Source organism: Bos indicus, chromosome 4 (genome assembly GCF_029378745.1).
Source record: "Bos indicus isolate NIAB-ARS_2022 breed Sahiwal x Tharparkar chromosome 4, NIAB-ARS_B.indTharparkar_mat_pri_1.0, whole genome shotgun sequence".
Taxonomy (NCBI): domain Eukaryota; kingdom Metazoa; phylum Chordata; class Mammalia; order Artiodactyla; family Bovidae; genus Bos; species Bos indicus.
Genome location: NC_091763.1, coordinates 102,163,225 through 102,186,056, shown reverse-complemented (window position 1 = coordinate 102,186,056; position 22,832 = coordinate 102,163,225). Strand labels below are relative to the sequence as shown.

Below are 22,832 nucleotides of genomic sequence, written 5' to 3'. Positions count from 1 at the left end.
TCCAGAGTCAATAGGTAAGGAAACAAGAAATAAAGGAGCTAGACTGCATAGAAGCAGCAAAGCAATCCCTGAGTTACTAGGAACTGTTACAATTTCAGCTAAAATTAAATCCAGACATGGGTGGAATGGGTTGAGGAGTTAGTATAAAATAACATATGAAGTCATTGCAGCTTTCTTATTGATCTGAACAGAAAATTCTCTTTAAAAAAAACAAAACAATACAAAACACTGGTTTTTACACTTCCAGAAGCAATTCTCTTACTTGAAAGTTTTCTTTGATCCTTTCAGGGTTAAAGCTTTTAGGAATGACAACCACTCCTCGCTGGATGTTGAAACGCAGAACAACTTGAGCTGCTGTTTTATTGTACTTTTTCCCCAGTGCATTTAGAAATGGATCCTTTAGCAAAGGTGGGGAAGAGACATTCACCCTTAAAAAAAAGAATTCAAGACATGTATCATATTTAGGCTGAGTAATGAAATTAAAAGATGCTTACTCCTTGGAAGGAAAGTTATGACCAACCTAGACAGCATATTAAAAAGCAGAGACATCACTTTGTCAACAAAGATCCATCTAGTTAAGACTGGTTTTTCTAGTAGTCATGTATGGATGTGAGAGTTGGACTATAAAGAAAGCTGAGTGCAGAATAATTGATGCTTTCAAAATGGGGTGTTGGAGAAGACTCTTGAGAGTCCCTTGGACTGCAAGGAGATCCAACCAGTCCATGCTAAAGGAGATCAGTCGTGGGTGTTCACTGGAAGGACTGATGTTGAAGCTGAAACTCCAATACTTTGGCCACCTGATGCGAAGAGTTGACTCATTTTAAAAGACCCTGATGTTGGGAATGACTGAAGGCAGGAGGAGAAGGAGACAACAGAGGATGAGATGGCATCACTGACTCAATGGACGTTGAGTTTGGGTGGACTCCGGGAGTTGGTGATGGACAGGGAGGCCTGGCATGCTGCGGTTCATGGGGTCGCAAAGAGTCAGACACAACTGAATGACTGAATTGAACTGAACTGAATGAGAACCCGTGGTTAACCAATCACCCTCCTCCTCTGACAATCCCCCCACCTTCACCTGGTAACCTATCCAAAACACTCAGGTCACCTGTAACCAAGTTCTCTGAATGCAGAGTATTCAGAAGACTAGTGCTTAGTATGGGAAGATCAAGACAGGCAGATTCATAGACCTGCCTCTTCCAGAGTGCTCAGTCATGTTCAACTTTTTGAGGCCCCTTAGACTGTAGCCTACCAGGCTCCTCTGTCCATGGAATTTCCCAGGCAGGAATACTGAAGTAGGTTGCCATTTCCTCCTCCAGGGGATCTTCCTGACCCAAGGACTGAATCCACATCTCATGCATCTTCTGCATTGGCAGGCAGTTCTTTATTACTAGCACCACCTGGGTATCCCACTCTTCCAGAGGGTAACTAATACTAATATTTCTTTGGCGGATCTTATAGAGAGAATGGAGTTGGAAGTAGGCACACAGGGAAAGGCAAGAAAACTGAAGGAGAAGCAGAGGCACAACTCTTAAAATCAGAGTGGGAAAAAAAAAAAAAAGGGAAAAAAAAATCAGAGTGGAAATTTTCCTACTTAAGTCTGTGGAAGAGATCACAGTAGAAGTATTGCCACTGAATACAGAGATTCAAAAAATTCAAAAATTTCAGAATATGGCTGAATATTACTCTGGCAGGTAATAATCAAGGTACTGGTAGGCAATTTCATAGGTAGAGTCTAAGTGATTATTACACTTCAATGAGGAAGGTTTTGTTAGCTGTAATTTGTATATGTGAAGAATGACTTGAAGAGATTGTTACTTCCTTAAGATCACACAGATGAATAGTCATTTCAGTCAAGCAATTTACATTAGCCTAATACTCCAAAGGAAATATACTTACTGAGGAGACAGACTGCATTACTTACTGTCAGGAAGCATTTAACAGGAGGCTTCCTGTGTACTGTTTTGGATCTGTCAGGAATCCTCTGTTCCTTATTAATTAAGAGGAGAGGCAAGCCTCTCCTGGGGCTGAGGAATCCAGGCATTTCCTTTGTTAGTTTTTCAATACGGTGATAAGTACCCTCTTCCTTCTTATGAACCATACAGTGAAAGTGATTGTTTACAACTCTCTCTCTCTCTCTCTTTAATGTGGATTGCCTATGTTTTGTAAGTCTGGAATTTTAATCTTTATCTTTGTTGAGAATAATTACCTTGTAAGACAGTGTATATGCCCACACCATGTTGATTAAAACACCTTTGTTCCATCAGAGCTTTGGTCCCCGTGTCTTGCTTTCTCTCTCTGTCTCTCTCAGGCTAATCCTTTGGAGTGCAGAGATGCATCATGCTCATTCTCCTGCCCAGGCTTCTAAGACCCTCTTGAGAAGGCGCACTGTGCCTTCACCCCGCTCGAGAGGGTGTCAGGTGCCTTCGTGAGTGACGCAAGCCCTGTGTCAAAGGGCTTTATTGGTTTTCTGCATAAACCAAGGAATATCAGCCTCTTTCTCTCTCTCTTTTCCTTTCTTATCATCGACTCCGGACCACCAGGTTCCAGTCCATTAAAGGACCACAACAACTTACCAGGATGGATTTCTACAGGTTCCCAAAGGGCTGTATGCAACAATGACAATGTCATGTTGTTGGCAAAATTTCAAGAGTTTTGGCTGGGTGAAATATGGATGGCATTCAACCTATGTGGTTGGAGAGCAGAGCACAAAATTAAGGACTTGTGGATGAATGCAATTTTATATAGATTTTAATAATTCAACAAAATCGGTTGCAAAGTAGTATGGATAGTGAGGCAAATCTTAAATATTTTTCCCAAAAAAGAAGTTTACATTGTTTATATATGAGTGAGGTGAAGGAAGACAAGATTAGTGAGGTCACTATCTATGGGTTAATCCTAAAATAACTGGGAAACAAATTCAATTTTTACAGCTATCATTCTTTAAAGCTATAAGTGAATGGACTTGGTTCCTTATAGTAAATATTCTAGCAAATACAATTTTCCATAACAGACACATAGTCTCAAGTTCACATTACAGTCTTGGTAAATAGAAGTGACATGTTGCAAAAGCCCTCTATCCCTCACTATCATTTAAGAATATTTTCACAAGAGTAGAGTGTGTATAAAGTAAATTTAGAGATGCATTTTGTCTTCTTGGTGGAGAGTTCTTTACAGCACTAAATGTAGACCTACTTTCATTTCCTGTATCTTATTGACAACATTCCTGCACTAAAAACACTTGTGTCAACAAAAGTTGTTCTCTAAGCTTCTTCTTAAACACTATGGTAGCTTTTGACCTATTAATTTCTTTTCTTTTTAATTAAAATCAACCAAGGCTTAATTAAAAATTTTAAGTATATAATTATGATTTTCACTACCTGGAATATTAAATACTTGACAAGTTACATTTCTAGAAGGCACAAGAAAGTGCTGTTGATAAAGTAGAAAGGTAAACCAGAGGTCTTAGAGGTGAGTCTTTTTTCCTTTATCTAATTTGACAACCTTTTTTTTTACTCCCTATCAGTTCCTCCTATTTCTTCTCTTTCCCCTTTGTTGTTGTTCAGTCACTAAGTTGTGTCCAACTCTTTGTGCAGACCCCATGGACTGCAGCATGCCAAGCTTCCCTGTCCTTCACTATCTCCCAGAGTTTGCTCAAATTCATGTCCATTGAATCGGTGATGCTGTCTAACCATCTCATCCTCTGTTGCACTCTTCTCCTCCTGCTCTTAATCTTTCCCAGAATCAGGGTCTTTTCCAATGAGTTGGCTCTTCCCATTGGGTGGCCAAAGTATTGGACTTTCATCTTCAGCATCAGTCCTTCCAATGACTATTCAGGGTTGATTTCCTCTAGGATTGGCTGGTTTGATCTCTTTGCTGTTGTCAGGACTCTCAAGAATCTTCTCCAGCACCACAATTCAAAATAATCAATTCTTTGGCACTTGCCATCTTTATGGTCCAACTCTCACATCCATACACAACTACTGGAAAAACCATAGCTTTGACTATACAGATCTTTATCAGTAGTGATGTCTCTGCTTTTAAATATGCTATCTAAGTTTATCATAACTTTCTCTTCAAGAAGGAAGCTTCTTTTAATTTCATGGCTGTAGTCACTGTCCACAGTGACTTTGGAGCCCAAGAAAACTGCTTCAAATTTTTACCCTTCTATTTGTCAGGAAGTGATGGGATTGGATCACATGACCTTGGTTTTACTAATGTTGAGTTTGCCCCCTCATTATCTTGACCTCTCCTTTTCCCTAAGACACTCTTTGGGAACATTTTTTCATTCTAAAAAGTGACACATAGTGTCCATAGTACAGTAGACCCTAGGTATCTATGTAGGATTGGTTCCAGAACACCCCTCAGCAAACACCAAAATCCTCAGATGCTCAAGTCCATTCTGTGAAATGGTGTACTACAGTGGGTCCTCCATATTTGCACCCAGGGATATGAAGGGTGGTCTGTTTCCTTCCCTTATCCTCTTCCACTCCTAGCATCACTCTCCCCCTTTAATATCTTTCCCATTTATCATCTTATTGTCACACTAATGTTTCCAAACACATTTTAAATCATGTCACTCCATTGCTCAAAGACTAAGTATGAATTCCTTAATTTCATCCCTGCCTGATTGTTCCAAACACATTTAGTTTTCCCCATAGAGACTCCTTTCTAATCAGGTTGGAGTCCTGTTACCTGTCTTTGGCCTAAATAAGTATATTCACATGTGTATATAGCATATGTATTTACAACAGTCTTTGGAAATTCTGTAGTTTTAGATAGATATCAGAATCTTGCAAGGTAAAGATAAGAAGCTGGACAGAATCCATGAAGGAAAATAGCAAAAGTCCTTTCATTAATTAACCCCAACCTCTTCTGTCTTTCCATGAAAAACTGCACTGAATTTTCTCTTCATTGTGGAAGACACTCAACAAATATTTATTAATTTCTGTGTCAGGACATTTGTGACTTAGGCACAGTGAATAAGATCAGGAAAAATGGAAGAATTTGGAAATTTTCCTTACTACTTCCTTTCTCCCTTCCTTCCCTCCATTCTTCCTTACCTCCCTTCTTTCCTTTGTTCCTAGAGTTATGTGTTGGAACTGTGTATGAAATGAAACCGCTTGAGAGAGATCCACAGTTCCCTTTGAATTGGACTGGGAGAGCACTGCTTGACCCTAGGAAGACTTTCAGACTGTCTAAGCCAGGGGCAGAGCCCAGAGGGATGTTACTCCAGATGAATGCCACAGTGAGTACTAAGGAAACTTGGATTGCTCAGGCTCTGAGAATGAGTACTGAGTGAGCTTATATTTTGTGTCAGTTTGTTCATGAAGTCAATGAAAAGTACAAATATTTGCAAACTTTATGTTAGATTTGGACTGGTGGGAAAATTCTCTGGAGCAGGAAATAGCAACAGATTCCAGTATTCTTGCTGGGATAATCCCATGGATAGAGGAGCCTGGCAGGCTACAGTCCTTGGGGTCTCAAAAGAGTTGGAGGCAACTCAGCCACTCAACAATAACAGTATCGGGAAAGTTAGTTATGAAATATGTTAATTTTGAATTATGCAAGACCTTCGGATATGTATCCCTTGTATATGAAATGTGTCCACTCTGTCCCCATGGACTATAGCCCGTCAGGCTCCTCTGTCTATGGAGTTTTCCAGGCAAGAATACTGGAGTGCATTGCCATTTCTCTTAATCTTCTTAGAGAAGATTCCTTCTCCAAGGGGTCTTCCCAACCCAGGGATCAAACTCGTGTCTCCTATAGCTCTGCATTGATAGGAAGATTCTTTACCACTGAGCCATCTGGGAAGCCCAAGGCCTGCATTATGCACATTGTATTCCTGGGTTGAAAGCTGCTCATTTTGTATCTCTGGAGAAGAGACAGTTCTACCAGGGCACAGGTTGATGCTGGGGGCCAGGGGACCTGCATTCTGATTTGTGCCAGCTCTATTCATATGTTCTGTGCTAATATTTGACATATTCAAACAGCACAGAACACATGAATAGGTTCAGGCTATGATCTTCCTAACCCACTCCGGTGTTCTTGCCAGGAGAATCCCAGGGATGGGGGAGCCTGGTGGGCTGCCGTCTATGGGGTCGCACAGAGTCGGACACGACTGAAGAGACTTAGCAGCAGTAGCAGCAGGAGCATGATCTTCCTACACACCTTGCTTCTCTTTCAGGAAACATTTGTGAAGTTAATCAACAGTCTCATGCTGACAGATCAATGTATTTCCTGCTTGGCATGAGGAAACACACTGTCAAATTTTCATTCTTTTCCATTCTCAGGTCAAAAGTCACCACCTGTCTCCGTGCATTTGTAAGAAGAAAGCTGCTTGTCATTTCAACATTTTTATAACAAAATATTGTTCTTAGGGATGCAGGAAGTATATGCTGCAGAGGGGATTGGTTAGAAATAAAGGATTGGATTGAGATCAGTGAGGCAGACAAAGTTTGTTGCTCTCTGTTCCTGACAGCTTCAGGTACAGCACTAGCTGAAGTGTCAGTTTGACAGTGCTACTTCTAAATATGGCAAGACTTCTATTTAGCTGTGGGTTACTGTCATGATGTAGGTGATAATTCGTTTTTCTGTTATGAACTATTTTGAGTTTCTAAAAACAATGAATTCAACCAACAAGTCCACCATCATCCCAACATGTGAATATTTACCATATTCAAGAACATTTTTCAGTGCAGCTTCTCAAGGTTTTATGAAGTAGAGGGAAGAGGATATCATTTCCCCATTTAATAAAGTAGATTATAGTATTTTGTTGTGATTATAAGAGTAATATACACTCACTGCAGAAGACTTGAAAATACAGAAAAGTATAAAGAGGAGAACAGAATTTACTTGTAAAATTCACAGCCAGAGATAGCCACAGTTAGCATTTGAATATATTTCTTTCCAATATTGTACTTTTTAAATAATATAATCACCTTCATACTGTGATACATTTTGCATCCTGGTCTTTCCACTTAGTATCATGGCCATGTCTCTTTTCCTCAAAAGTGATTCAACAACATCTTTTGTTGAGAGCTTACGTATTATGAATGTTCTAAAATTTATTTAAACATTCCCTGAATTTTTCATATTTATGTTGTTTCCTTTTTTTTTTTGCCATGATAAACAGTGCTGTGATAAACAGACACATGGGTGTTCTGATTTCCCCCCCCCCCCCCCACACACACACACAGGGATAGATTCCTAGAACTTGAAAACTGAACATTTTTTAAGGCTCCTGCTACTTCTTGCAAAATTTCTTTTCAGTAAAGTTGAGTCAGTTTACCAGTATTCCATCACTTGCTTACATGGAACATAATACTAAAAAATAAAACAAAAACTTTGTGAATTTGATACATAATACAAAATTTCACTTAAATTTAAATTTCTGTAATTACTAGTGCAGCTAAACATTTTTCATATGTTTACCAGTCTTGCAAATTGTCACCTGTGAATTTCTGTTCATTTCTTTTGAGCCATAGTATTTTTTCTCATTGATTTTTTTCATTGATATTTTTTAGGTTTTTAACTCATATGGATATGACCTCCTCTTACTATTATATATTTTTTTCAGTTCTCAAGCAATTAATTTTCAGCAAGAATACTTAAAAAAATAATTTTTTAATTGAAGGACAATTGCTTTATAGAATTTTGTTGTTTTCTGTCAAACCTTAACATGAATCAGGCATAGGTATACATATATCCCCTCCCTGTTGAAACTCTCTCCCATCTTCTTCCCCATCCCACACCTCCAGATTGATACAGAGCCCCTGTTTGAGTTTCCTGAATCATACAGCAAATTCTCATTGGCTATCTATTTTACATATGGTAATGTAAGTTTCCATGTTACTCTCTCCATACATCTCACACTCTCCTTCCCTCTTCCTGTGTCTGTAAGTCTGTTCTCTATGTCTGTTTCTCTATTGCTGCCCTGCAAATAAATTCTTTGGTACCATCTTTCTAGTTTCTGTATATATGCATTAGTATATGATATTTATCTTTCTCTTTTTTGACTCACTTCACTCTGTATAATAGGCTCTAGGTTCATCCACCTCTTTAGAACTGACTCAAATGCATTCTTTTTTATGGCTAATATTCCATTGTGTATATGTACCACAACTTCCTTATCCATTCATCTGTCAATGGACATCTAGGTTGCTTCCATGTTCTAGCTATTGTAAACAGTGCTGCAATGAACACTGGGGTACATGTATCTTTTTCAATTTTGGTTTCCTCAGGATATATGCCTTGGAGTGAGATTGTTGGGTCATATGGTGGTTTTATTCCTAATTTTTTAAGGATTCTCCATACCATCTTCCATAGTGGCTATATCAATTTACATTCCCACCAATAGTGCAAGAGCATTCCCTTTTCTCCACACCCTCTCCAGCATTTATTGTTTGTAGACTTCTTGATGATGGCCATTCTGACTGGTGGCAGTTGATAGCTCTTGTAGTTTTGATTTGCATTTCTCTAATAATGATCGATGTTGAGCATCTTTTCATGGGTTTGTTAGCCATCTGTATGTCTTCTTTGGAGAAATGTATGTTTAGGTCTTTCCCCCACTTTTTGATTAGGTTATTTGTTTTTCTAGTATTGAGTTGTGTATGAACTGCTTGTATATTTTGAAAATTCATCCTTTGTCAGTTGTTTCATTTGCTATTATTTTCTTCCATTCTGTGCATTGTCTTTTCACCTTGCTTATAGTTTCCTTTGCTGTGCAAAAGCTTTTAAGTTTAATCAGATTCCACTTGTTTACTTTTGTTTTTATTTCCATTACTCTAGGATATGGGTCATAGAGGATCTTGCTTTGATTTATGTCCTCCAATGTTCTGCCTATGTTTTCCTCTAAGAGCTTTATAGTTTCTGGTCTTATATTTAGGTCTTCAGTCCATGTTGAGTTTATCTTTGTGTATGGTGTTGAGAAGTGTTCCTAATTTCATTCTTTTACATGTAGCTGTCCAGTTTTCCCAGCACCACTTATTGAAGAGGCTGTTTTTGTACATTGTTTCCCCATTGTATATTTTTGCCTCCTTTGTAAAAAAATAAGGTACCCATAGGTGTGTTGGCTTATTTCTGGGCTTTCTATCTTGTTCCATTGGTCTATATTTCTGTTTTTGTGTCTGTACCATACTGTCTTGATGACTGTAGCTTTGTAGTATAATCTGAAATCAGGAAGGTTGATTCCTCCAGCTCCATTATTCTTTCTCAAGACTACTTTGGCTATTCGGGGTCTTTTGTGTTTCCACATGAATTGTGAATTTTTTTATTCTAGTTCTCTGAAAAATGCTATTGGCAATTTGATAGGGATCTCATTGAATCTGTAGATTGCACTTGATAGTATACTCATTTTCACAATATTGATTCTTCCTACCCAAGAACATGGACTATATCTCCACCCGTTTATGTCATCTTTGATTTCTTTCATCAGTGTCTTATAGTTTTCTGTATACAGTTCTTTTGTCTCCTTAGGTTTATTCCTAGATTTTGTTCTTTTTGTTGCAATGGTGAATGGGATTGTTTACTCAATTTTTCTTTCTGGTTTTTCATTGTTAGTATATGGGAATGCAAGTGATTTCAGTGTATTGATTTTGTATCCTGTGAGTTTGCTAAATTCATTGATTAGCTTTAGTAATTTTCTGATAGTATCTTTAGGGTTTTCTATGTATAGTATCATGTCATCTGCAAACAGTGAAAGCTTTACTTCTTTTTTGATCTGTATTCCTTTTATTTCTTTTTCTTCTCTGATTGCTATAACTAGGACTTCCAAAACTATGTTGAATAATAGTGGTGAGAGTGGACACCTTTGCCTTGTTCCTGATCTTAATTTTTCACCATTGAGAATAATGTTTGCTGTGGGCTTATCATATATGGCTTTTACTATGTTGAAGTAGGTTCCTCTGTGCCCATTTTTTTGAAGAGTTTTAATCATAAATGGGTACTGAATTTTGTCAAAGGCTTTTTCTGCATCTATTGAGATTACCATATGGTTTTTATCTTTTTAGTTTGTTAATATAGTGTATCACATTGATTTACATATATTGAAGAATCCTTATTATATTTTTAAAATATAATCATCTAATTTTCTTTGCTCTTTGCTTTTAATATTTTTAGGATTTAACACTTTTATACTATTACATGTATTAGTATTCTTTATAATTTCCCCATGACTTCCCTTTCTATCCATAGCTCCAGATAACTAAAATTCTTTCATAGTATTCACAAATAATTTCTTACTTTGTCTCTAGCTCCTGCTCAAAGAGACACTTTGAAGTATAACATGAAGCAAAGATCTATATTTGTTATTGTACAACTATCAATTTTCCCCACACTATTTACTGAAAAATAAATTCCTTTTCATTAGTTTACATTAGGCTTTTATTTTATTTGAGATTGTATCTAAGATATTTCTTATTTATTTTATTTTTGACTGTTCTAGGTCTCCATTGCTGCACAGACTTTCCCTATTTGGGGTGAATGGGAGCTACTCTTTGTTGCAGTGCACAGGCTTCTCATTGCAGTGGCTTCTCTTGTTGCAGAGCAGGGGCCCTAGGTGTGAGGGATTCAGTAGTTGGGGGGCATAGGCTTAGTTGTTCCAAGGCATGTGGAATCTTCCCAGACCAGGGATTAAACCCATGAATCCTGCATTGGCAGGTGGATTGTTAACCACTGAACAACCAGGGAAGCCCAACATCTCTTATTTTCTATTTATTTGTAGGTTTTCCTTGGGTTAATCTTGCATGTGTGCATACTCAGTTGCTCAGTCATGTCCAACTCTTTGCAACTCAATGGACCATAGTCCACCAGGCTCCTTTGTCCATGAAAACTTTCCAGGTAAGAACACTGGAGTGGGTTGCCAATCACTTCTCCCAGGGATCTTCCTCACCCAGGGATCAAACCCAAATCTCTTGCATTGGCAGTGGATTCTTTACCACTGTGCCATTTGTGCTAATCTTACATTATTTTAAATACTGTGGATGTCAATATCTGGTAGGTTTTTTTCCCACTCAATAGTTTTCTTCAGAAAATTTTGGGTTACTTTTCCCTGGACTTGAAGTTTCTAATCTTGCTTCTTAAGAGACATAAACTGACTTGCCCAGGACGTAATGATGAGATATGTATGTAAAGTGACCTCAAGGCTTTCTGACTCCTAATCCAGGATTCCTCTGTTAAGTAATGGATTCTTTCACATTCCCAACCCCTACACCCCCCTCACCTCCCTTCCCTTGTCAGTGCCATACCTGGTTGCTGACTGGCTTATACTTAAGCCCTGGTTTGTTCAGAATGAGTTCCAGCTGCCTACGGTTAAAATTGGATACTCCAAGGGACTTCACCAAGCCAGCATCTTTGCAAGCTTCCAAAGCCTGTAGGATAAAAGCCAGTGGGTCAAGAAAAAAAGCCTCAACACAAGCAAGAATAAACATTTATAAGGGTGACTGTGAATTCTTTAAAAAGGAAAGTCCCTGGGTATGTTAATAAGCATTATGTGAACTAAAGAAAAGTGGAGGAAATAGGAATTCTGTAAATGAATGATTTGAGGGAATTGTTTATCATACCCTCCCCTTGTATTTTCATAATGTATAAATGTGAAAGTGATAGTTTCTCAGTATCTGACTCTTTGTGACCCCATGGACTGTAGCTCACCAGGCTCCATTGTTCCTGGAATTCTCTAGGCAAGAATGCTGGAGTGGGTTGCCATTCCTTCTCCAGGGGATCTTCCCAACCCAGGGATCAAACCCAGGTCTCCTGCACTGCAAGCAGATTCTTTACCATCTGAGCCACCAGGGAAGCCCTTTATAACATATACCAGCACAATAATAATGATCTTATTTCTTAAAATCTGTTGAGGTTTTCTTTTTGGTATAGTACCTGAAAATTTTATGTATCTGGTATGTGTGGAAGATGTATTTTCTCCTATTTTTGGATACAGGTCTTGCTTGTCTCTTTCACATACATACATTATTTAGAAGGTTAAAAGTCAAGCTTTTCCTGTCTTTTCAATAATTTAAAGGAATATATCAGAAATCTCCCATTGTAACAGTGCATTTACCAATGTCTTTCTGTATTCTATCAGTTTCTGCTGTTTATATTTTGAATATATTTTATTTGATATGTATGTGTTTAAAATTGTATATCTTCCTAGAAAATTAAATCTTTATCATTATGGTTTTTGCACTTCCCTATACTTTTTTTTTTTTTGGCTGCACCAGGTCTTAATTGTGGCACATAGCCTCTTTGGTCTTCCCTGAAGCATGTGGGATTTTTTTCAGCTGGAGGCATGTTACCTCTTCAGTTGCTGCATGCTGGATTTGATAACAATCAAATCCAGGGGGTGCTGGGTCTTAGTCACTGGACCACCAGGGAAGTACCTCCCTATATATTTTAGAGTCAGCTTTTCAATTTCTTTTGGGATTTTTATTGGGATTGCATTGAATCTATCCATGAATTTGGAGAGAATTAACAACTTATCTGTATTCAGTCTTTCTGTCAAAGAACATGATATAGCTCTCCTTTTATTTAGATTTTAAAAATCTTCTCAGTAAAATACTGTAATTTTAACTGTATAAGTCTTGCATAGATTGTGTTAAATTTATCTCTAATACTTAATATTGTTTTTTTTACAAATTCCACTTTCCTGTGGTACATATATACAATGGAATATTACTCAGCCACAAAAAAGGAACACATTTGAGTCAGTGCTGATGAGATGGATGAACCTAGAGCCTATTATACAAAGTGAAGTAAGTCAGAAAGAGAAAATAATCATCATATACTAACACATTTATGGAATCTAGAAAGATGATACTGATGAACCTATTTGGAGAGCAGCAATGGAGACACAGACATTGAGAACAGATTTATGGACATTGCTTGGGTGGAAGGAAGAAGGAGACGGTAGGAGGTATGGAGAGAGTAACATGGAAGATATATTACCATATGTAAAATAAACAGCCAATGGGAATTTGCTGTATGACTCAGGGAACTCAAACCAGGACTTGGTAACAACCTAGAGGGGTGGGATGGGGAGGGAGGTGTGAGACATGTTCAAGTGGGAAGGGACATGGGTAAACCTATGGCTGATTCATGTTGATGTTTGGTAGAAAACAATGTGATACTGTAAAGCAATTATCCTTCAATTAAAAATTAATAAAAAAAATTTAAAGGAGTAAATCTGCTTTCAATTGTGCATTGGTAGCATATGGATTGAGTAAATGGTTTTTCAGGTGGAGAGGCCCAGATGGCAGAAAACATAGTCAGTGCCTCCTCAACCCTAAAAACAATCCACAGTTCAGAGCTTTAAGCTGTTACCGACATGTGGGGAAGTCTAGTAGAAAGAGATAATCATTCGATTATAATTTCCAGCCTTTGGAGGAAATTATACATGAGGGGGAAGTCTATTGCATGCATGCATGCTCAGCCGTGTTCAACTCTTTGAATGAGATAATTGTTAGATTATAATTTCCAGCCTTTGGAGTTTGAATTGGAAGAGGCAGGAAAACATCTGCCAGAGGTCAGGCAGAGACTTAAGTTTTCCCTAGCTTCCCACAAGTGCAAGATTTCAGTTCTGCTCTGATTTGATTCCTGAAGATGTCTGAACATGAGTCCTAAGTGTCTACATGTGTGGAGTGAACAAGGCTATGTTGTTTTACAGTTGCTAAGTCATGTCTGACTCTTTGGCGACCCATGGACTAGAGCCCTCCAGGCTTCTCTGTCCGTGGGATTTTCCAGGCAAGAACAGTGGAGTGGGTTGCCATTCCCTTCTCCCGGGGATCTTCCTGACCCAGGGATCAAACTTGGGCCTCCTGCATTGCAGGTGGATTCTTTACTGCTGAGCCACCAGGGAAGCCCCTCCTGAGGCTAACATGGGCCCTTTTACCCAGAGTAAAATGCAGCCCAGCATCCAGTAAGAGAATATAAGAGAGGAACTATTGGCATTATTTTTGCTTTTATTTATCCCAAGGCTATAGCAAGAGAGACATAAGAGTAAAAATAACCCCAGTAGCTCCTCTCCTAAATTATCTTACTGGTTGCTGCACTGCCTCTTACTCTGGGTAGAAGCTGCCATGTTACCACATAACAAACCAGTTCATAATATCTGTACCTGCCTCCCCCCAACACATAAGTCCATAAGGGTTTTCTCATTATTTCCCCCTACTTTTTCACTCTTATAATCTTGGGGAAGGAACCAGCAGATTGCTCAGAAATGGAACCAGAATTATTTTTCAGTTTTTCATTTATTATTTTACATTTGTTTCTTTTAAACATCATATTACTGATTTTTAAAAATTCAGTTTGAGAAGCAAAAGAATTATGAGTTTATCTCATTTATATATTTTTATTCACTGTTATAGTAAAGCTTATTTCCTTTACTTTCTTTTTGCCTCTCATTTGTCTCTCCTCCTTATCTTTGGCATTCTTCTCTTTGATCAAAGTAAAATCAAACACTTTTCAGTGCCCAGAAATGGAGATTTTATGCATCTTTGCTCATGGTTAGAAATACCTGACTATTACTCTTCATCGGGAGTAAAGGTTGCAACTCTCCATAAAGCTAACAGGAATAACCACATCACAATTTAAAAATGTAATCTTTTAAGGTTAAGAAGCTCATTTTAACTTACCTCCCAAGTGGCACACAGGTTTGACTTGTGATATAACCATTTGCCATTTTCATCCCTAGGATAAAAATCATCTCCAGGCTGTTAAAAAAAAAAAGGCAAGTATATCTGAGGATTAAAATGATGGAATTTGAGTTGTCTATATTTCAATATACCCTGACCCTGGGAAACCAATTTAAGATATACATATAAATTTGTCTTCTCCCCTTTGTGGAGCTATCCAGAAATTCACTTGTCCAATATATATAACACGTTCGTCTTATTCTCTCACCCTGGCATTTATTTTTCCTTTATTTATTGACAGATTATTGTTGTTAAGTCATGAAGTTCTCTCTTAATGATAACATTTCTCATTAGAAAAACGTAAAAGTTGAGAATTAGGACATTTAGACTCAGTGTTTGGATAGTATATCCTTGCCAAAGTTGAGGGCAGCAAATTTCTTATTCTTATGAGAAACCAAATGTCATCACTAAGGCTGAGAAGGAATTCTTCAGCTAAGAAAAACATAGTTCATGAATGGAATGCTCCTTAAGTATAAGGGAAATGGACAGCTCATTAATTCTCAGGTCTGGCTAATCGCCTTGTGGTTCCTTTCTTTCCCTGTTTAGCTGCTTCTAGGAGTTCAGCATCATTTTTTCTACCTCACACACTAACTGTTGAACCTCCTTTTCTAGCTTTTTGGTGACACTTTTTCAATGAAGATTGTTGTTGTTCAGTCGCTAAGTAGTGTCCAACTCTTTGCAACCCCATACTGCAGCATGCCGAGCTTCCCTATCCATCACCATCTCCCAGAGTGTGATCAAACTCATGTCCATTGAGTCGGTGATGCCATCCAACCATCTCATCCTCTGTCGTCCCCTTCTCCTCCTGCCCTCAATCCTTCCCAGCATCAGGGTCTTTTCCAATGAGTCAGTTTTTCGCATCAGTTGGCCAAAGTATGGGAGCTTCAGCATCAGTCCTTCTAATGAATATTCAGGGTTGATTTTCTTTAGGATTGACTGGTTTTGTCTCTTTGCTGTCCAAGGGACCCTCAAGAGTGTTCTCTAACACCACAGTTCAAAAGCATCAACTGTTTAGCTCTCAGCCTTCTTCATGGTCCAACTCCCGCATCCATATATGACTACAGGAAAAACCATAGCTTTTACTCTATGGACCTGTGTTGGCAAAGTGATGTCTCTGCTTTTTAATACACTGTGTAGGTTTATCTATTGACTATGGTGTGGAAATTGTCTTTCATATTTCTCCCTTTTTTCCTATATGTAAACATGGGACCCATCTCATATGGGTTTGGAAATGGGATAGAGAGAAATAAAAGATGATTTATGGATTCCTTGAATGGATGATGGTAACCATTTCCTGAGGCTGGACAATGAATTGAGAGTTTTGTTTTGGATATTTTGAGTTTGAAATGACTGTTAGACATTCAAGTGGATATTTGAAGAGAACAGAGAGGTCTCAGATGGTGGCTCAGACTGTGGGCACAGGTAAAATGTGGGAGTTCCTCAGCATATTAAATGATATTCAATCCTTGCAATTGGGTGAAATCACCTACAGAAAGAGTGTGGCTCAGTCAGGCAAAAATATTGAGAAAGAGCACTGGGCAAAGCATTTGGAGTTTAGTGGGAAAGGAGCAGCCAAAGAATCATCAGAGGGTGACATCATCAAAGCCACAAGGTGAAAATGTACAAAGAAAGAGGCAGTGATCAATTGCATTGAAAGAGGTTAAATAAAATATGAGGACAAACTGTCTATTGGATTTGGTTGGTGGCATAGAAGTCTTTGTAGATCTTGATAATAGGAATTTTTTTTGCTATTAAAAAGGAGCAAGGAATTGGATAAAATCCATTATATTAAAAAAAATTTCCTGAATTTTTCCCTCTGCCATCTTACCTGAATGAAACTTTTACCTGGCGATCACATTTTCTCCATGCCCTCTTTAATAAAGGGGGCATCTAAATTTCATCTAAAATTTTCATCTAAATTTTCTTCTGTTACACTGAAAGTGGGAAAAGGACTCCTTTCTCATCAAAGCCATGTAATCTTTCATATTAACTACCCTGTATATCTCTGATTTCTAAGCCCTTTGGCCTCCTTAACACTTATGATGCTTCAGTTCAGTTCAGTTCAGTTGCTCAGTCGTGTCTGAATCTTTGCAACCCCATGAATCACAGCACACCAGGCCTCCCTGTCCATCACCAACTCCTGGAGTTTACTCAAACTCAAGTCCATCGAGTCAGTGATGCCATCCAGCCATCTCATCCTCTGTCATCCCCTTCTCCTCCTGCCTCCAATCCCTCCCAGTATCAGGGTCTTTTCCAACGAGTCAACTCTTCGCATGAGGTGGCCAAAGTCTTGGAGTTTCAGCTTCAGCATCAGTCCTTCCAATGAACACCCAGGACTGATCTCCTTTAGGATGGACTGGTTGGATCTCCTTGCAGTCCAAGGGACTCTCAAGAGTCTTCTCCAATACCACAGTTCAGAAGCATCAATTCTTCAGCGCTCAGCTTTCTTCACAGTCCAACTCTCACATCCATACATGACCACTGGAAAAATCATAGCCTTGACTAGACGGACCTTATGATGCTTATTTCCACTCTATTCTCCCTCCATGTTTCTTATCTTTAGCATTTCCTAATTTTACTTCTGATCTGAAATGGCTTTATGCCTCCATCATGAACTCTGTTAATAGTTTTTACTCTCCCAAAATTTAATTCTTTATCGTGTCTGAACCCATCTTAGATATTTCTATGATGTCTCCTTAAGCTTCCACTGTGCTAACTTTACTAATCCCTTCATCTGGACAAGCCCATTGTCTTTTTCCTCCTTTCCTGCTCCTGACTATAAAGTATTATTAGAAGAATAATTCAACCTTCTAAAAATTCACCCTGTTCATTCTCATTCCTGCTTAGCAATAACTTTGTCCTTTTAAAATGTCTTATGCTTTTTTGTACTTTGTATTTTGTTCTGAAATTGTGTCTGCTTGTTAACTTGACATTAAAAAATAACAAAGTGCTAAAACATTTTAGCAAGAAAGGTATTTGTTTTTTAAAAATCATGAGATTCAAAAAGCATGTGATATTTTGACTTCAAAGATTGATTTCTCAATTACAAGAAGTACAGGTTCAGTTGGGAGGTAATGTCACTGTATTGTGAAATTTGTCACTGTTAAAAGTTTTACCTTCTCTGTGTCCTTGAGCTCTGATCCTATTTAAAAATAGAAATAGAATTTCTCTATTTACCTTCTCCAAAAGATTTTACAAGTCATTAGTCAGCTACAGAGAAGTAAATTTCATTTTCTCACTTTTAAATGTAGCTTCTTTCCAAATCTGTAAGAACTCTGCCATTCGAAAAAGAATCAAAGTTAGCTGAGTGAAGAGAAGGGTTGAGGTCAAAATCCAAAGAGCCTGAAGTCAAAACATCACTGTAGTCCACAGGACATTGGGATCATTAAGCTCATGAGGATAAGAGATAGGGTAATATAATATAAGGGAACAAGATTGAGATTGGCATTAAGGGACCAGGATCTGGTCCCAGTTCTGATGGACTTTAAGCCTGACCAAGTAGTTCATTACTTGTTGTCTAAGTTTTCTCTGGTGAAATGAGGTTATTGGGATATATAATTGCTGAGGTGGCTCAGTCACTAAAGAATCCACCTGCAATGCAGGAGACCCAGGTTCGATTCCTGGGTTAGGAAGATCCTCTGGAGAAGGAAATGGCAACCCACTCCAGTATTTTTGCCTGGAGAATCCCATAGACAGAGGAGCCTGACAGGCTATAGTCCATGGAGTCACAAGAGCTGAACACAACTTAGCAACTAAACCACCACCACTAGGTCACATCTTGGATGTGACCACAGAGGAAAGTCAATAAGGAAGGTGCTTCTAGAGAACAGAGCAGGGGCAGCCAGGTTGGCTGTGTAAAGAAATTCTGGTCACTGCAGTGGCAGAGAGCTCTTGTTTTTCCTGTCCAGCAGGACCTCACATACCTCATGGATAAGTGGTCAACTTTGTTTTTCAGTCTTTCCTTCCATCAGTGAAATTTTAAAGCTGTTGCTGATCTTCAGAAGTGTATAGTGGGTGTTTTGGTGATGGTTAAATTAACAGTGAGCCCATAGATTGAGAAAGTTCAAGGAAGGAGTGATTTGAACTAAAGGAATATATATCACACAAAAGTCCTGATATTGGAGCTGGCTTCAAAAACCTGACTTTTCTCTCCAAAGGAAGAAAGCCCGAAGGGTGGAGTGTAAGTTTTCAGTTGTACCTATTACTTTACATTATGTTGTGCAGAGATGTTTTTGTGACTGTGTGAATGGGAAGAAGGGTGTGCTGGATGCTGGGCAACTACAGTATGGACTACAGTTAGTAGATTACATATTGGTTTAACAAAGAAAGTTCAAAGTATTACTGTAAAGACATGATAGAACATGCATTGGATTATTGATCAAGAAACCTGGGATCCAGGCCTGAGATGGATACACAGGATTGTTCTTGGCATTTGTTGGGCCTGGTCAGTACTATCTCATTTATGGTAACAAAACATCATTTTATTTTATGGTTCTAAGTAATGAATGAGCTTCCTGCACACAGCTTTTTGCTCATGGTTGCCAAAGAGTGAAGCATAACCTTTAGGTATCTGAACCTACCTTAAAAGCCATGGGTATTTCAATGATGTAAAGATCCACATAATCTAGCTGGAGGTCCTTGAGTGTCCTCTCCAGAGTTGGGCGGACCAACTCTGGATCAAGATTTGTAGCCCACAGCTGAAAGAAAAAAAGGGGATAGTTAATATCCATGGTATTTTTAAAAATAATAATGCACCCTTTTAAAATATTTTTAACTTTTTTTTTTTTTTAACTGCATTGCACAGCACACAGGATCTCAGTTCCCTGACCAGGAATGGAATCCATGCTCCCTGCAGTTGAAGCATGGAGTTCTAACTATAGGACAGCCAGGGAATTCTCCACCCCAGTTGCCTTTACACTCATATACATTGTATTCACTCATTTAATTTCACAGAGATATGTTTAAACTGCAGTGTCATCTGAGTATAGGTTGAACTGATATAAATCTTGATGCCCAGAGTATAATGTGATCCAAATATAGTACCAGAGATTTAAAGATCCACCTGAACCACAGAGAACCTAATCAGCAATAAAGTCTTCCTCTGCCCGGTGCTAATTGCCGAATCCACCCTTAGCATTTTCATTTTTCCTCATTGTGTAATTAGGGAACACGTATCCAACTAGTGGTGCTGCCCTGGCCTGGTGCTTTATTTTTATTTCACTGATAGAAGGTGTGACTCATCTGAGTATGAAACATGGTTGTGTACGTGACTTCACCAATGTTTCACATTGTGATGGGTGGTGTAGATGCTGGTGAAATTTTAAATTATTGTAAAGGTTTAGATCCCTTTTGATAGCTCCTTTGTTCCCATTTGGTCCACTTCCTCATTTCCCCAGGAAAATTCTGCCAATCCCTAACAAGAAAGTACTCAATCTGAACTGGTGATGTCACCAAAATGATGGCATGGGAGACTCCTTTGTTGGAGATCTTTGTCCTCCAAAATGATCATCAGTTAAACAGCTATTCATGAATTAAAAACCAATAAAAATGTTGGTCAAAGGATGCCAACTCCATTATGAGTGAGTTCTGGGGATCTAATGAATTGCATGGTGATTGTAGTTAGTAATACTGTTGCTAAGAGAATAAATCTTCAATGTTTTCATCACAAAAAATAATGGTAATTATGTAATGTGATGGAGGTGTTAGCTAATTTACAATGGTGGTAACCATTTTGCAGTATATAATTGTATCAAATCAATGTGTTATACACTTACACTTATATAGTGTCATACATCAGTTATATTTCAATAAAGCCAAAAAGGTAAATAAAAGGCAAGTAGACAGTTTAACATATATAAGAAAAAAGAAAAAGAAATTACTCAGTCACTAAAGTGCTAAGTAATGAAAAATTCGGCCTTGGGTTCTCAGAATGGAGCATGTGTACCCTTGAGGTCTGTGAAACTTAGGGTACTGAGGGGTAGTCAGAGCCTCAGGATAAATGAGGATATTTTCTTGGAGCATCAAATTTGCTCACATATTTTTTTGGATAAAAAAAAACCTTTGAATTTCCATACACATTTTGCCACAAGTAAGGGCAAGCAAAACTGGTAAATTTTTTTTCCTATGTTGAACAGTAATTTTTTTCTTGCCTTCAAAGCACAGAAAAGAGAAAACAATGCAAGAGTAGTGAAAAATGTGTTTTTGCTTTTAATGTGGGTCTTTTTTGTATATTATTGACATCCCATCTAGTTGAAAATTCTGTTTTATATATTTTAATCTATCTTTATTCAACAGTTTTAGGTTCTCTTTAAGTGCTTTTAAATGTTAACTTGGCAACCTTATGAAATGGGCAATTCAGTTCTTTTTCAGTGTGATAGGTATTGCAACAACTTTAACTGTTTACCAGGGAGATAAAAAGGAAAGTTTTTTTTGTTTTTCATTTGTAACTTCAAAAATATTTCCATCTTTGGCTCACGGCCTCAGGATATGAGTTCAAGTTTATTCTTCCCCAGAAACTCTTGGTGAGTTCTCCTGAAAGACTCTGTAAAAACAAAATCTTTAGGAATCAGACTGCAAAGCTGTAATGAAGTGACAAGCTTCAGGCTGGTGTTTTGGGACAGTGGTTCTACATGGCCCCTTGAAATCATAGCCCATAAGTGGCTGGTGACTTGGGGAACTGCAGGCCCCCAAAGAGCTTGGAAAGGAGTTGGGAGAAGGGGCAGTGAGTGAAGTCTGAAGCACCATTCTGTTCTCTTTAGAAAACTTAGGAGAATTGGATTACAAGTTCTCTAAAGTTATTAAGTTTCATTCCTTCAAGGCTGCCTGTAAATATGTATTCCATATTTCCACTGGCTCTCATCTTATCATGATACTTTATATTTCTGATTACTTTTCAATGGATAGTGATTTCTAACTGTCATCAGTTGGAGATTTCAATTTCTCAAAAGATGTAAACAAAATGTGGTATATCTGTTTAATGGAATATTATTTGGCTATAAAAAGAAATGAAATTCTGATAAGTGTTACAACGTAAATGAAAGTAGAAAACATAACAAGAGAAAGAAGCTACACAGAAAAGAATACATATTGCATGAATCCTTTTGTAAGAAATGTCCAGAATAGGAGAACTAGAGAGAAATAAAGTAGATCAGTGTTTATCAGTGGCTAGCGGAGAGGGATAAATGGGAAGTGATTACTAGTAGGTGAGGGGTTTCTTTTTGGAGTGATAAAAATGTTCTGGAAAAGGTATTGGTCATGGTTGTACGACTCTGTGAATATACTAAAAAGCACTGATTTTACATGGTGAGCTTTAGGGTACATGAATTATATCTCAAAAAATTAGTGATCTATGGACAAACCGGCATATACAGAAGAAAAAAGACTACCTATTCTAAAGAAAAAAGTTGTGACAAATGCTTATTGTAATATGAACCACTTCCTCATGTCCCTTTACTCCTCAAATCTACTTTTGTTGTAGGTGTGGCTCTTCCATATTGTCTTAAATCAATGCCCAAGTGTGAAGAAAAAACTTTGCCCTAACTTCAAGGGGCTATTTAGTCCCTAAATTCTTGGCAAGATTGAGGAATTTGCCAGTTCAGAACTCACTCTTTGGGACACCCCTGATGGTCCAGTGGTTAGGACTCTGTACTTCCATTGCAGGGGGTGTGGGAAACCTAGATCCCACAAGCTGGTGGCTTGGTGAGTTTCTTCAGCAGGAAAAGTGACATCAGGCCCACCGTGTAGGTGAAGGGAAGACTCACCTTTCCACAGTAGAAGATATCCTCCCTCTGCACCTTTCCTTCTGCTATCTTCTCTCTGATGGCCTCCCCCACTTCATGCTCATTCTGGTAGAGGTAGGCCCCATCAATGTGCCGGTACCCCGTGTCAATGGCAATCTTCACTGATGTTGCACAGGTCCCCTTAGGAGTCTAAAATGATAGGGGATTGGGAGGGGGAGAAGAGAAATACGTCTTTCGTTTAGTTTAATCGTTCTTAATCTTGCTCCTTGGAAGAAAGTTATGACCAACCTAGACAGCATATTAAAAAGCAGAGACATTACTTTGCCATCAAAGGTCTGTCTAGTCAAAGCTATGGTTTTTCCAGTAGTCATGGATGGATGTGAGAGTTGGACTATAAAGAAAGCTGAGT

The 22,832-nt window shown here is 38.3% G+C and overlaps 1 protein-coding gene across 1 annotated transcript in view; it reads right to left on the bottom strand.

The window, feature by feature from the left end:
• AKR1D1 (aldo-keto reductase family 1 member D1) overlaps positions 1-22,832 on the bottom strand; it is a 51,533-nt gene that overhangs the window by 9,660 nt on the left and 19,041 nt on the right. The window contains exons 2-7 of the mRNA XM_019959154.2: positions 22,445-22,612; positions 19,265-19,381; positions 14,625-14,702; positions 11,247-11,369; positions 2,577-2,686; positions 263-428 (exon numbers count right to left, since the gene is read on the bottom strand). Of these exons, the coding sequence (XP_019814713.2) occupies positions 263-428; positions 2,577-2,686; positions 11,247-11,369; positions 14,625-14,702; positions 19,265-19,381; positions 22,445-22,612 (762 nt within the window). The remainder of the gene's footprint in view (positions 1-262; positions 429-2,576; positions 2,687-11,246; positions 11,370-14,624; positions 14,703-19,264; positions 19,382-22,444; positions 22,613-22,832) is intronic.